Below are 15,636 nucleotides of genomic sequence, written 5' to 3'. Positions count from 1 at the left end.
AATAATCTTTTCTGGACCCAAGATTTCTCTGATACAATCTATACTTCAATGACTACAGCAAAGAGACCAAGGTTTCTATAATTTTTTTTCATGTCAATGTCAAGAAACCCAGGATACCTTATGCTGCAGACACTGGCCTAATATCCCGCCTGCCATGTCCAACTCCAAAGATAGTTTTGAGAAATAGGTAGTGAGATTATTTGCATTTTAATTTTAATTCCTTTCTACTTAACTTAGGTTCTAGTTTTTTTGTTTTGTTTTGTTTTTTCATTACATATCATTTTTCCTATTTAGTTGTCATGAGGAAGATTCAAAGGAAAACAGATGGATGGATGAAATGAGCATTTGTTAAACATCTATTAGTAGGCATTGTACTACATAGTTTTTACAAACATCTCATTTGATCCTCACAACAATCTAGAAATATAAGTGTTATTATTATCTCCTTTATGCAGTTGAGGAAACAGGCATATAAAAGTTGAGTAACCTGTTCAGTGTCACACTATTTTTTGGTTGTGTCCTTTTCAGTATCTGTCAGACTTGCATAAAAATACAGTTAATATGATTATTAAATTTGCTAAAGATACAAATTTGGGAGTGGCAACTAATACATCAAATGACTGAAATAGCATTTTAAAAATCTCACCTGACTGGAACAATAAATAGATTAAATTTAATAAGACAGAATGTCATGGGGATAAATGCAAATAAAATTTTGTATGTACCTTCATAAAAGCAATGGCATAAACCAAACTATACAAACTAAATCAGAATTTCTTTTAAGAGACTTGGCTAGTTAATTCTTAATAATTATTTTGTAGAGTCAAGTCAGTGAACCAACAGTTTCATTTAATAGCGTGAAGTATTCACAAAAAAAAAAAAAGGAAGCATGAAATTTCCAGACCAACAATATTTCTAATCTTTGAGTTTAGCTGCTGCTATGGTCAAACTTCAACAGTATGCTGTCAAACTTGTAATGACACTACTTGAACTTAGACTGTTATTCAGACACAATACATGAAGTGTTGTAGAACCCATATCCAAACTTTCTAACTTGGTAGGACACAGCAGACTTGTAGTTTACTGATATATAGCCTTCAAGAAAATAGGGTTACCTCTGTACCATACTGTATCATAAGAATTGTTTGTTAATGATTGGTACAAGAAAAAGTTGGCCCATTGTACAGTGGTGCTGTTTTAATAACTTCTGGATTATTGCATTTAGTACCTCACATTTTACTTAGTACATTAAATAATTGTAGCATGATCAGGGGAGGCTGACCAGGATAATGAAAGGACTTAAATTTCTGCCACACATAGAATAGTTGAAGGAACTAGGAATTACCTAACCTAGAGAATAAAAGACATGGAGAAGTAAAGAGTTATAATGTGAGAGAGGGATAACTTATTCTGTGTGACCTAAGCTATAGGCTGTTAGATTAGGTTCAGATTAGAAGGAACAAATAGGCAATTAGAACTGTCTAAAAAAGGGAAGGAGGTTGCCTCATGGAATAATGTGGGTTTTTTTACACTACAAATTATGTTTTGAAAGGGACTTATAAATTGGGTAAAATTTGGAACCTACATGACCTTCCATTTCTCCTATTAAGAGCAGCTTTATTTCTCATATTTAGGATATTTATATTACTACATCTTAAAAATACAACATATTAAAACACATACATTTATATCTGGCCATAATTTTTAATAATGCTCAGATTATTTAGTCTAACTTTTAACTTTTTAACTATATGACATTTCCTCTCTTTACCATCAGCATATCAATCAAGTTTATATTATTCTGGTTTGCTCATTTTATTAAAAGCAAATTCAGAGCACAATTGACTTTTCATTTGTTTAACAAGTGAAGAAATATTTACCCTGACAGCCATTTCATTGTAGAAATTCATCTTCATAGTCAAATATGCTGTCTGTGAATCAAGAAAAAAAGATGGCATACATTTCAGTTACACAAAGACAGTGCTCTTATTTTTACATATAAAAGATAAGAATCTTTATACATAATACATTATAAGAGTTCTAGGCTTAGAGAGAATAAAATCAAACTTTGTATTGAAGAGAATAGGCTTCCTAATACATAATGCAGGCTTAACCAGAAAAATCTATGGTAGTCAAACTAGGAGCTAATGGAGATATATGATCATAAAATGCTCTCCGCTGAGTTTGATAATCAATGGTGCTCTACTGAGAATAGAATAACAAAGCAGAAATATTCACAAGTGCTGGTGACATGTAGTATTGTATGATTTATTCACTGGGGTTCTTTTAGCCAAAACTCACAGAAACATAAAAGGAATTCATATTTCAAGACGTCTGGTTTAATGAAAAATTCAAAGAAATGCTGTCTTCAGTCGAAATCGTTCAAGGATACAGATGCAGTGATGGAGCAAAATTGTGCCTTCCAACCATCTGTACAAAATGTTATGTACTTAGCTGCCTCCTGAGTAATCCTTGGGAATTTTGTTTCATTTAATATTCATTTTAACACCATAAAATCATAAATACAGTGATATCATGTTATAGTGAATCCCCTGATAGAGAACACTTCCTAAAATCTTAGTTTCTTTCTAGTAAAGTCAAATATTTCTATTAGTGTAAAAAAATCATTGGTATGGTGAATATTCATTTAGTAACATAAGTTTTTCTAGTGGCCACATATCTTTAAACTAAGTCTCAACATCTGCTCTACCTTCTAATTACAGATATTAAATTAACATAATCCACAACTGTCTCATAAAAAGTAAGATATAATTGTTAAACTCTTGTGCATATTCTTTTCATTGCTATATACACCTTTATACATTTTTATTCATCCAGTTTCTGCTCACTCAACAAATTAAATGGATAGTATGTGTCTTAGGTGTCAGGAAATAATCAGAATAGGAATGCCCTAATTCTTATACTGGGGTTCTTCCTCACCACAAACAAGAATTCACTATAAAAGGGTTTCACTATAATTAGTGTTATTTGAATTGCCTGGTCTGATCGAAAGCAAATTGTCTGTGGAGAGCAGCAGGACTGGATTATTTATCAACAGTGTGGGCAATTAAGAAACAGTTGGCTGCAATATGTTATTTACAAATGAACACAATGATGCTACTTCATTGTAAATTCTCTTTCTTCATTACATCAAGCAAAGCAAAGTTCTTGTAGCTTAATTAAGGTGAATTCAAAATGTTCTCTTTAATATTACACAATATTATATCACACCAACCAATATTATATCAAACGTGAAAAAATTAAATATTTTTAAAAGAAGAAGTTTTTTTTAACATTTTTTTAAGTCGTGCAATGCACGAAAGGGGAAAAAACTTAATAGCACTAACTTTTGTTTCTTGGCCTTCTTATCAGAGATAACTGCTAAATTTCAGTAAGTAAAAATGGTGTGAGAGCACATTTAAAGGGAGTAGTATTCAACATTTTGGGGGGTTAAATGTAAATATCTAAACAGAAAGCTCTTCAGTTCTGAAAAGTATAAAATGCTCTTATATACTCTATAGACTAAAAGGATATATGACCTTGAAACTTTGGAAATCTGATTTTTCCTGTGCTTATAAGTTGAAAAGCAAATTTTATTAAGTATACCTTTTTTTCATATCACTCAGAACCATCAGAGAGCAAAAGAAATATCTCCATATAGTTCTTTAGCACAAATGCCTTGGGATAAAGGCTGCTTTTGGAGGAAATAACTGTTAACTTTATTAGATAAAATATGAGAATTGTCCTGATATAGAGAATCATTCATTCACCATTTCAGAGACAACTCTCAAAGATATTTCCTCTCTAAAGTTTAGCAAAACACCAAAATTTAAGCATCATTTTTGTTTTTTTCTTCTCAGGTTATTTTTACCTTCTAAATCTGATCATTCCTGTGCAAGAAGATAACTGCATAAATATGTATACATATGTTGTATGTAACATATACTTTAACATATTTAACATGTATGGAACTATCTGCCAAATAGGGGAGGGATGGGGGGAAAGAGGGGAAAAGTTGGAACAGAAGGTTTTGTAAGGGTCAGTGTTGAAAAATTACCCATGCATATGTTTTGTATAGAAAAAGCTATTTTAAAAAACCTAAAATTTAAAAAAAATTAAGCATCCTGATTCTAAGGAGTAAAATACAGGAAAGGCAAGTAACAGCTATATTTCCCTTCTTTTGGGTAAAAACCTAATAATATTACTTATATTTACGTAGCATTTTCCACACATGAGTTTGGGTAATTATTATCATCTCCATTGTATAAATGAGGAAATTGAGGCTCAGAGAGATTAAAGTGAAACTGGGATTTGAAGCAAGTTCCTAGCTTTGTTTACACCATGTACAACTCATCTTTAAACTTAAAGTTAAAATGTAATTCTTATGTTCGGTCATCATGGAAGCCAACCACTTTGAACTCAGTATGGACACCCAATCACCTACTGCACCTCAGAACTCCCAGGCTCAATCTATCAGCTAAATGTTTTTCTCCATTCTACAGTATTAATTAAACAAAATGTATACTAGCTGTTAATACATAACCAGTTTCTCAAAATAATTAAGATACTTACATTCCCAAGTAAGAAGCAGCATAGACTAATGAATAAACAAGTAGTCACAGAGTAAGAAAATTGAGTCCAAGTCTAGCCTCCTGCACATGGTGGCTGTATGATAATCTCAATAACCTCTCAGTATTCTAAGCAACCAAAGGTTGCAGAGAAGGTTTCAGAATGTGAAGGAAGACTGCCTTGATAGAGGGGATTTTATCTCCTTAGAACTTCTATATGAATGAAATAAGAGAGGGACAGCTATATGGTACAGTGAATAGAGAACATGAAATCAGAAGAATGAGTTCAAATCTAGTTTCAGACACTTAACACTAGCTGTGTGACCTTGGGCAAGTCACTTAACCCCCAAATGTCTCACCAAAAAAAAAAAAAAAAAAAAAAAATAGCAACAGGACTAGTCCTAATCTCACATTAGTGAGATAGTCATAGAATTACATTTTCCAGGTAAGATTAAGTTTCCCAGGCTGTTTTTTAACAAAATGTTCCTAATTGAAAATTCCCTCTAAATAATGCCAATTAGTTATCCTGACATCAGCCAAAAATCTAGAGTGATAGAAGAATATACTATCTCTTGAGGTTACTCATGAACTTTTGAATAGCTCTAGTGGAGGAGGAATTTTCCATACATTAATGTTAATTATTCCTCCATGTAACTTCCAATCACAGCTCCTGGTTTCTCCCTCTGGAGTCAAACAGAATACTTTGATATTTCTGTTACAGGACACTATGCTTCTAAAACCTGATGACAGCTATCAGATGTCCCTCTCCCTCAAGTGTTTTTTTTCCTTCAAGGTGGATATTGTCAACTTAGTTTCATAGGGGATTTTTGACTGTTTGCTCATCATTTTAATTCACAGGGCAGCTAGATGTTGCAGAGCATACAGCACTGGCCCTGAAGTTAGAAAGATCTGAATTCAAATCTGATCTCAGACCCTTAACACTTTCTAGCAGTGTGAACTTGGACAAGTTACTCAACCCCAATCACCTGCAAAAAAAAAAAAAAATCCCTTCTTCTGAATATACTGCAATGCCCTATCTTAACTTAGAACAAAACACAATAATACAGAGAATGCAATGTAATAATTTCTATGTGTACATCCCAGAAAATTTCAACCCAGATTTCATTTAAGGAACTCCAGTGATAGGGAACTAATTCCTAAACCAATCTGTTTCATTTTTGGATAGTTCTATTAGGTACTCTTTTCCTTACACATCTACCTTTGTGCTATTTCTATCCATTGCTCTTGATTCCACCAAGAAGAAAAGTCTAATTATTCACCCTGAAAATGCTTCCATTAGCCGAAAACAGCTATTTTCCTCACCCTCCTCCCAAATCTTCTCCACAATAGCACTACCACTCCCACAACCCTAGACCCCAGGCTACCAACCTGAATGTCATAATTAACTCTTTATCTCTTCCCCCCACTTCCCACCCCAGTCCAATCTGCTGTCAAGGACCATTGATTTTACTTTTACTTAAGGTCCAAGATGTCATTAAGATTTTTTTTTAAATTTCCTGCCATATCACAGCTTTTATCCTCCTAAAATTTCCAATTCTTTTTAAAGTATAGTTTAGCTATTTCAACTCACCTTATACTTAACAAAGATGATTTTTAATAAAACTATAAAACCTTATAATTATTATTATTATATTTTATTTTACTAGATTCAAGTTGATATTCAATTCTGGTCTTTGATTTCTTTGTTATTTATTTTAATTTCTTTTTTTTTTTCTGTGTATTAGTGGGAATTCCTCCCTCACCCAACTTTATGTCAGTTACAAGTGTGATAAGGATGCTGCATATTAGTCCTTTATCCAAAATACTGACAAATAAATATTACACAGCATAGGGAAAAGCTCTGAAAAATTCTACTGGAAAATTCTTCCTTTTACTCTAAAATAAAACCACTAATGGTTACTATTTAAGTATTATTATTCAGAAATTCTTGATTCATACCATTGTATTGTGTTTCCTTTATATAAGAATAGCTTAAGAAATTTTATCATACACTTTCTAAAGTAAAGATAAACATCATATTCTTCTATCAGTTTAGAATCTATTCATAAAAGAAACGGGTTGCTCTAGCACAATCTGTTCCCATTATAACGAAAGCTCTTAATGAGCAGGGACAATCTTTTGCTTTTTTTTGTATCCTCACTGCTTACACAGTGCCTGGTGCATAATAAATGCTTATTAATTTATTTACTTATAAAGTCATAATAGATATCTAGGATACTACTACTTCCTAATTCAATAGTAAAAGTTTGTGGTAGAAGTGAGAGAAATAAGGATGTGAGCTAAATAAGGAAAAGGAAAGTATGTAGGTTATTTGGAGGGGGTTACAACTACCAAGAGGTCATTAGTGAAATTTTGGGAGGAGAGAATTTGGTGAAATCCAGAAGAGGAAAATTTAAAGGAGAAAAAGCTCCAGGCACAGATACTGGTTGACTTGAGTTGGATATTGGACATTTAAAAAGAATATATGAAGATTTAAGGAGATGGAAGGCAGATCAAAACAAAACAGGCAATTTTCATCATATTAAATTTTAAAGCTTTTGTGCAAACAAAATTAAAAACCAGGCTTCAGCTACAAGAAGCTCCTAGATATAGTTAAATAGAATAGAAATGTTATTAATATAATAATATGGTGAGAATTTCTAGGACTTAAGTCAAATAATAGTGACAAAAGGCACCCTTTATCACTAGTCTCATTAGGAAAGCTTAGTGTTTTAGAGAGATACTTCTATTCAGATTAAGAAAATATCCTTTTATTTTTAGGCTATCTTAAAAAAAATAAAAGTGCTATTATGAAATAATATTAATATTATAAAATAACATTATAAAATAAAAGTGCCTATTATATAATTATCCAGTTTCTATTGGTGGGGGTGATTGATTAAATTATGCTAATAGCTATCCTAATGTTGAATCTTCTTTACATGCCTGATAAAAGTCCATTATAGAATAATGATTTTGTATGTGTGTATGTATACAATGGGGGAGGGCAGGAGAGGAAGAGAGAGAGAGAGAGATATCTAGCTTCTACAGAAAGTTGAGCTGTGGAACTGAGCTTAATTGCAGAGAAGTAGGCCCAGGGAACTCAGCAAATATGCCCAACAGACACATTGCATCCAGAAAGAGCAGGATAAGGATACCAAAAGAGAAAATCTATAGCACCCTAAAGTGCAAGAAGTTGAACTTACTGACATGTTTTCATTATGACTGTGCCTCTCTACTAGTGTATTCTTCATATATGTCCATTTTTCTCACTGCTCTTACATAGATTTATAGAATAATATGCCCATGTTTATTGGGGACACATTTTGTTCCTAGTTCATGCATTTTGGTAAATGCCTTCACTTTGATTTAAATATGTCAAATGGCACACTATTAAAGGTGAAAATACAGTGGCTGAGTGGGGTAGGGGTTGAGTTATAAATTTAAGAGAGTAAATTCATAGAATATCTTAAATCTAGGGAAGTCACCCAACAAACATGAGCAGAGGTGGAGGGGAGGTGGATTGATGCAGCAAGAACATTAAATAATAATAATAGTAAGTAGCATTTATATGGTGCTTTGATATTTATAAAGTACTATATATGTTATTATATTAATATTAATAAGTCTCCATTTTACAATTTGGGTAATCAAGGAGGTTATTATTTGCCCAGAGTCATAGATCTAATAAGTCTCTGAGGTGTAGAATTCAAATTCAAGGTTTTCTAATTCCAAGTCTTGTGCTCTCTTCCCCAATGCATTATCATATATTAACTTTTTCCTATAGCATAATTATTATTATTATTTTATTCCTTGTTTTTAATCAGATGATTATTTAGGGTAATAACATTGAATATCTATTTATGTGTGATTTTTTTGTTGTTCCTATTCCTCTCACTGGTCACACTTTAAAAAAAATATATGGTTTGTAAACATATTTTTATATATTTCTTACCTTTCTGTATTTGTTTATGAGTTCTTTATGACCTACTATGTGATCAATTTTATGAAGATTCTGTACAATAAAAAGAATATATCTGAATATTCCTAATCAATGAATAATCTAACATAACTATTTTTTAATTCTTCTGAGTTTCTCAATTTGTTTTCTTGTTTACCTTTGTGTTAGATTTCTTTAAGCCAGAAAGAGACATGTTTAAGTCAAAATTGTTTTCTAACTTAGTTTTTTAAAATATAATTTTGTGGTTTAAGTGCTTAGATACTATATTAATATTCTCATGAACAGTGAAGTTAATATGTGTTATTTAATTAGCTATGATGTGGTTGAGTACAACATAGTGCCTTTGTCTCTTGTAATGATAGCTATTTTTAAAGTTGGCACATTTCTGATAATAAAATTCTTGTTTTTTAAATTTCAAGTGAAAAAATAAAAAATTGAAATGAAGCAGAGTGAATTTAACTCCAGGTCATCATTTTAAAAATGTTTTTGATGATGTCTTTTGTTTCTTACACCATGTTTATTCCTAGTATCCTTCCTTCTTTCTCTCACTGATGTTGACAATATCCCATTGACAAAAAACTTTTTGTTTTTTTTGAGGAAAAAAATTAAGCACAATTTATACAATGAAAAAAGTAAGGGCAACAACTTGGACCTCCCACTTCCACCAAGGTAGAAAATATAGTTATCTTCTCATCTCTTCTTTTGAACCATGCCTAATCTTTACAATTTTGTTACATTCACTTCCTCTGTCCCCACCCCCATGGTTGTTCTTTCATTTACAATGTTGTAGCTATTATGAATATTGTTTTCTTGGCTCTGTTTATTTCTTTGCGTCAATTCATGTAAATATTACCATGCTTCATTGTATTCTTCACATACATAATTTCTTGCAGTACAGTAATATTCCATTATATTCATGTACACTATTTGTTGAATCATTCCCCAATCTGTAGTCATCTATTTTGTTTCCAATTCTTTGCTATCACAAAAATGCTGCTCTACATATTTTGAAATATGTAAGTATTTTCTTATTAATACCTTCATTAGGATATAACCCCAATAATGTAATCTCTGGTTCAAAAGGTATGAATATCTTAGTCATTTTATTTACATAATTCCAAGTTGCTTTCCAAAATGTTGGTACCATCTCATAGATCTACCAAGATATTAGCGTGCCTCTTATTTCACAATTCCTCCAATATAAAGAATTGCCACTTTTAAAATTTTTGCTAAACTTCAGGGTATGAAGCGAAACTTAATAATTATTCTAAATTACGTTTCTCTTATTATTAGTGATTCAAAGTATTCTTCTATGTGGATATAACTATATTATAATTTTTCTTTGGATAACCATTTATTCATATTCCTTGATCATTTATAACTTTTGGAATAGCTACTAGTTTTATAAGTAATTGTATTTATATTTGGCAACTAAAATCTTATTGGAGAAATCTGATACAAAGATTTTTTTCCCCTATATGACCACTTCCTTTCTTATCATAGGAGCACTGTAGCTATGCAGAAGCTTTTCAGATTCATGTAATCAAAGTTTTATGTTTTAATTTTTGTAATTGTTTTTATCTTTTTTTAGTTAAAACTGCATTTCCTATCCATAGCTATGAGAATTATATGATGTGATTTCCTTCGAATTTTTTTTATGGTCTGATCATTAATATCAAGACTCAGTATCAATTTAAATGTATTATGGATTATAGGGTAAGATATTGATCTTAAGTCTGATTTGTGCAAGATTGCCTTCCAGTTTTCCCATCAAATTTTTATCAAATAGAAAGTTTTTTTTTTCCTAGATAATTTATATCTCCAATATATCAAAATTTTTGGAATACAGTTAAAGTAGATCCTAAAGAGAAAATTCATTTCTTTAAACTCTTTTGTTAACAAAAAGGAAAATGGGAAGGGGGAATCTGGAAAGATCATGGAATGGTCAATAAATTTCAAGCTCTCCATATTTCCTCCACAAAATAGAACAAATTTGTGCCTGTGGGCTAACATAGACTGGTGAGAAATCTAGAAAACTTGGGGCAGAAGAAGGGTTCTTTTGGCACAACCCAAGGAGATATATAGACAGACCGCAGGTGTGTGTGTATGTGTGTGTGTGTGTCTGTGTGTGTGTGTGTACATATGTATGTATATATCTATTAAATATATCTGTACTTAACTATAACCTGTTTGGGGGAATTGGAGGAGATGAAAGGAAGAAAAAGAATAAGGTAAAAAAAAAGTGTAAAGAACAAAAGAACAGTCTACAAGAAAGCAAAAAAAAAAAAAAAAAAAAAGATGGACACTCAATATAATTTCTTCTACTATAATCTATCCTGTCTGGAACTGGAAATTTATTGTTATGTATCTTGAATCTTTCTGATGTTCTGCTGGGCACATGACAATGTTCTGTTCTGTTCTGTTTTATTTTATTTTATTTTATTTTTCTATCTTTTATTCTGTTTTATGTTTTGTTTTGGTTAAGAGAATGAACAGTTTAATGAATTGGCAATGCAACCTCAATTAAATACCAAACTGGAACTCAAGAAAATCATAGAAGCAATTGAAAAAAAATTTAAAGACAAAAAAGCTAATACTTTAACAAATAAAAATAGTTTTTTTATGGGGCAACTATAATATATATGTATATTATATTGCTGATTTGACTAAAACAAAGCAAAAAATGAATAATCAGCATCAAAAAAGAAAAGGGTGAATTCAAGAAAAATGAAAAAGAATTAAAGATAAAATTAGAAAGTATTTAGCTCAATTAAATGCCAATAAACTTAACAACTTAAATAAAATAAATAATAATTTATATAAGTATGAAATAACCAGATTATCAGAACAATAAATAGGGAACTTAAGCAACTCAGCTTCAAGTGAAGAAATTTTAACAAGTCACAAACTAAAACAAAACAAAACAAAACAAAAATCAACTTCAGGGCTAAATGGATTTACAAATAAATTCTATTGAACATTCAAAAACAAACAATTCCACAATTACATAAAATGTTTGCAAAATTAGCAAAAGCATATCTTTTGTGACTCAGATAAGGTCTTGACTTATAATACAGCAATACTTAAAAAACAAACAACAACAAAAAGAAAGCTATAGCCCAATATCTCTTAATGAAAATTTATAACAATTTTAAACCAAATGCAAGCAAAAACATTGAAGCCATATAATATAAACATAATAGATTATGAACAAATTAGATTTATACCAGCAATTCAGAATTTTATTTAATATTAGGAAGCACACGTTATTTAACCACATTGGTAACAAATGAAGAAAAATCAATGGATGCAAAAATAGCTTTTTTTTTAGGTTTTTAACAAAATATATCTATTTTTATTTAAAACTTAGAAAATGAAGAAATAAAAGACTCTTGCATTAAAATATTAAATTGTACATACCAAGAAAAGAGACCAATAATAATATGTAACAGATACAAACTAGAGTCCATTCTATTGAAATCAGAAGTGAAACACAGATGTCCACTGTCAGCCTTCTATTTGACATATAATTAGAAATGCTTGCTATTGGAATGACAAGGAAGTTGAGAGAAAAAATCATAGGTAAAGAAAAAGCAAAATTTCTAATTTTTTTGGTACTGATAACAAGTCAACCAAAATTAATTGAAAAATTAATCTTAGCAATTTTGCAGGATACAAAATATAATATATACAAATAATCCCCATTTCTACATAATACCAATAAAACCAACAAGAAGGTATGAAAGGAAAATATCTATTTAAAAAAATCATAAAATGTGTAAAATACTTGGGGGTCTATTTCCCATTTCATATATAAAAACTATATGAATACAACTATAAAAAAGTATTTATAGAAATAGACAAATGTGAAAATATTATTAGCTATAGGATATCATAATAAAAGTGACAATACTACTTAATTAAATTTACATATTCAATGCAATAATTTAATTTCATAATAAAAATAATACGAGGTATCTGTAGCTTATTTATTTAAAACAAACTTATTCCAGACTTCTCTGCTTTTCCTCTCCTTCTAGATCCAAATCCATGTCTTTTTTCTACTCCTCCAACCTATCAGCTTTTTTTTTTAATAAACATCTTTGGATTCTAGTCTTACCTATAAAATCACCTCATCAGCTTTACTTTTACTCTCTCTTTTTATAACTATTAAATTTTTTTGCTTATTTACTTAATTATTTTGGGGCATGATGCACAATTATTTTTAAATTAAAAAAATAATTTTATTAATTTAATAATAATTAAAATTTTTAATTTAAATAAAAGAACTAAATACTTTTTTAAAATTGACCTTTCATTTTCATTTCATTAATCTACCTTGATTATTCTTTTTCAATTAATTTATTTTTAATATACATTCTTTGTGAATCATGTTGTGAAAAATCAGAGTAAAAGGGAAAAACCATGGGAGAGATAAAAAACAGAAAAAAAAAAAATGAACATAGCATGTTTTGACATTTAGTTTCCATAGTTCTTTTTCTGAATGCAGACGCCCTTTTCTGTCCAAAGCTGATTAGGATTGCTTTGGATCATTAAACCACTGATAAAAATCAAGTCTTTTACAGATGATCATTGCACATTCTTGCTGGTACTGTGTATTATGTATTCATGGTTCTGCTTGTTTTGCCCAGCATCAGTTCATGTAAACTTTTCTTGGCCTTTGTAAGAGCAGCTTGTTCATCATTAAAAAAAAAAAAAAAAAAAAAAAAAAAAAAAAAAAAAAAAAAAAAAGAAAAAAGAGCAACCAAATAATAGTATTCCATTAGCTTCATATACCACAAATTGTTCAGTCATTCTCCAATTGATGAGGATTTTCCAATTCTTTGCTACCACAAAGAGTTTCTCCAAACCTATTTGTGGGTTCTTTTTTCTCCTTTATGATTTCCTTGGGATACAGACCCAGTAGTGGCACTGCTGGGTCAAAGGACAAGCAGAATTTTATAACCTTTTGGGCATAGTTCCAAATTGTTCTCCAGAATGATTGGATCATTTCACAACTCAACCTACAGTGCACTAGTGTTCCAGTTTTCCCACATCTTCTCCAATATTTATTATCTTTTCCTGTTAGTTTAGCCAATTTGAGAGATGTGAGGTGGTACCTCAGAGTTGTTTTAATTTGCATTTTTCTAATCAATAGTGATTGGAAGCATTTTTTATATGATTATAGATGTATGAAAAAGGTCTGTTTATATCATTTGACCATTTATCAATTGGGGAATGATTTGTATTATTATAAATTTGATACAATTGTTTTGCGTATTTTAGAAATGAGATCTTTATCAGAAATACTGGTTGTAAAGATTTTTTTCTCAGCTTTATACTTCTTTTAAAATTTTATTTCTGTTAATTTTGTTTGAGCAAAACCTTTTTAATTTAATGTAATCAGATAAGTAAATTATCCCTTGCTCTCTCCTAATTTACTTATGATATCAGCCTTTATGCCCAAATAATGTACCCATTTTGACCTTATTTAAATATGTGGCGTGAGATGTAGGTCTATGTTGAGTTTCTGACATTATTTTCCAGTTTTGCCAGCCATTTTTTTTTCAAATAGTAATAGAAGCTGGAGTTTGTGGGTTTATCAAATACTAGATTGTTATAGGTCTCAATTATTGTGTTTTGTGTACCTAACCTAATCTTATCTCACTGATTCACCACTGTATTTCTTAGCCAGTATCAAATGGCTTTTAATGATTTCTGCTTTATAATATAGTTGTAGTTCTGATACAGCTTAAATAACCATCCTTTGTATTTTTTTTCATTAATTCTCTTGATATTCTTGACATTTTGTTCTTCCAGACGAATTTTGTTGTTATTTTTTCTAGTTCTATAAAATAATTTTTTTTGTAGTGTGATTGGGTATAGCACTGAACAAGGAGACCAATTTAGGCAGAATTGTCATTTTTTATTATATTAGCTAGGCCTACCATGAGCAATTGATATTTTTCCATTTGTTTAGATTTTACTTTGTGTAAGAAGGATTTTATAATTCTGTTCATATAGTTCTTGTGTTTGTCTTGGCAGGTAGACTACCAAGTATTTTACTTTATATTAATTTTAGATAGAATTTCTCTTTCTATCTTGCTAATGGTATTTTTCAGTAATTTACATAAATGCTGATGATTTATATAGGTTTATTTTATATCCTGTAACTTTGCTAAAGCTGTGAATCACTTCCTATAGGCTTTTGGATGATTTTCTAGGATTCTTTAAGTATATCATCACATAATCTGCAAAGAGTGATAATTTTATTTCCTAATTCCTTTAAATTATTTTTCTTTTTCTTTTCTTATTGCTAAAATAAACATTTCTAGTACAATGTTGAGTAATAGTGATGATAATGGGCATCCTTGTTTCACCCCTGATCTGGAAATATGCCCAGCTTCTCTCCATTACAAATAATGCTTGCTGTTGGTTTTAGGTAGATACTGCTTATTATTTTAAGGAAAACTCCATTTATTCCTATGTCTTTTTAAGTTTTGTAAGTGTAGTTTTTTTAAGAGGAATGGGTGCTATGTTTTGTCAAAGGCTTTTTCTGTATCTCTTGAGATTATAATTTGATTTCTGTTGATTTTGTTATTGATATGGTTGATTATGATAATATTTTTCCTGATATTGAACCATCCCTGCATTTCTGGTATAAATCTCATTTGGTCATAGTAAATTATTCTGCTGCTAAGTTGCTGTAATCTTTTTGCTAATATTTTATTTTAAATTTTTGCATCAATATTTATTAGGGAGACTGGTCATTCTCTGTTTTGACTCTCCCTAATTTAGGTATCAGTACCATATTTGTGTCATAGAAAGAATTGAGCAGTACTCCTTGTTTTTACATATTTTTCCAAATAGTTTACAATGTATTGAAATTAATTGCTCTTTAAATGTTTGGTAAAGTTCACGTGTGAATTCATATGACCGTGGGATTTTTTCTTAGGGAATTTATTAATGGCTTGTTCAATTTCTTTTTCTAAAATGGGACTGTTTAAGTAATTTATTTCCTTTTCTGTTAATCTGGACAATTTATATTTTTGTAAATATTCATCCATTTCAGTTGTATTGTAAGACTTGCTGCCATATAGGTAAGCA

The 15,636-nt window shown here is 30.3% G+C and overlaps 2 protein-coding genes across 5 annotated transcripts in view; one reads left to right on the top strand and one right to left on the bottom strand.

Moving 5' to 3' along the window:
* Positions 1-15,636, top strand: part of GPATCH2 (G-patch domain containing 2) — a 459,123-nt gene that overhangs the window by 64,691 nt on the left and 378,796 nt on the right. The window lies entirely within an intron of this gene.
* The window catches only part of SPATA17 (spermatogenesis associated 17), a 267,209-nt gene that overhangs the window by 185,855 nt on the left and 65,718 nt on the right, over positions 1-15,636 (bottom strand). For both annotated transcript variants that reach the window (XM_074309186.1, XM_074309185.1), the window contains exon 4: positions 1,881-1,931. In XM_074309186.1, coding sequence (XP_074165287.1) covers positions 1,881-1,931 — 51 coding nt within the window. The remainder of the gene's footprint in view (positions 1-1,880; positions 1,932-15,636) is intronic.

The sequence above is a fragment of the Sminthopsis crassicaudata genome, chromosome 4, assembly GCF_048593235.1.
Source record: "Sminthopsis crassicaudata isolate SCR6 chromosome 4, ASM4859323v1, whole genome shotgun sequence".
In the NCBI taxonomy this organism is placed as follows: Eukaryota; Metazoa; Chordata; class Mammalia; order Dasyuromorphia; family Dasyuridae; genus Sminthopsis; species Sminthopsis crassicaudata.
Note: the sequence above shows the minus strand (reverse complement) of the source record. Positions and strands in the feature narration are given on the sequence as shown.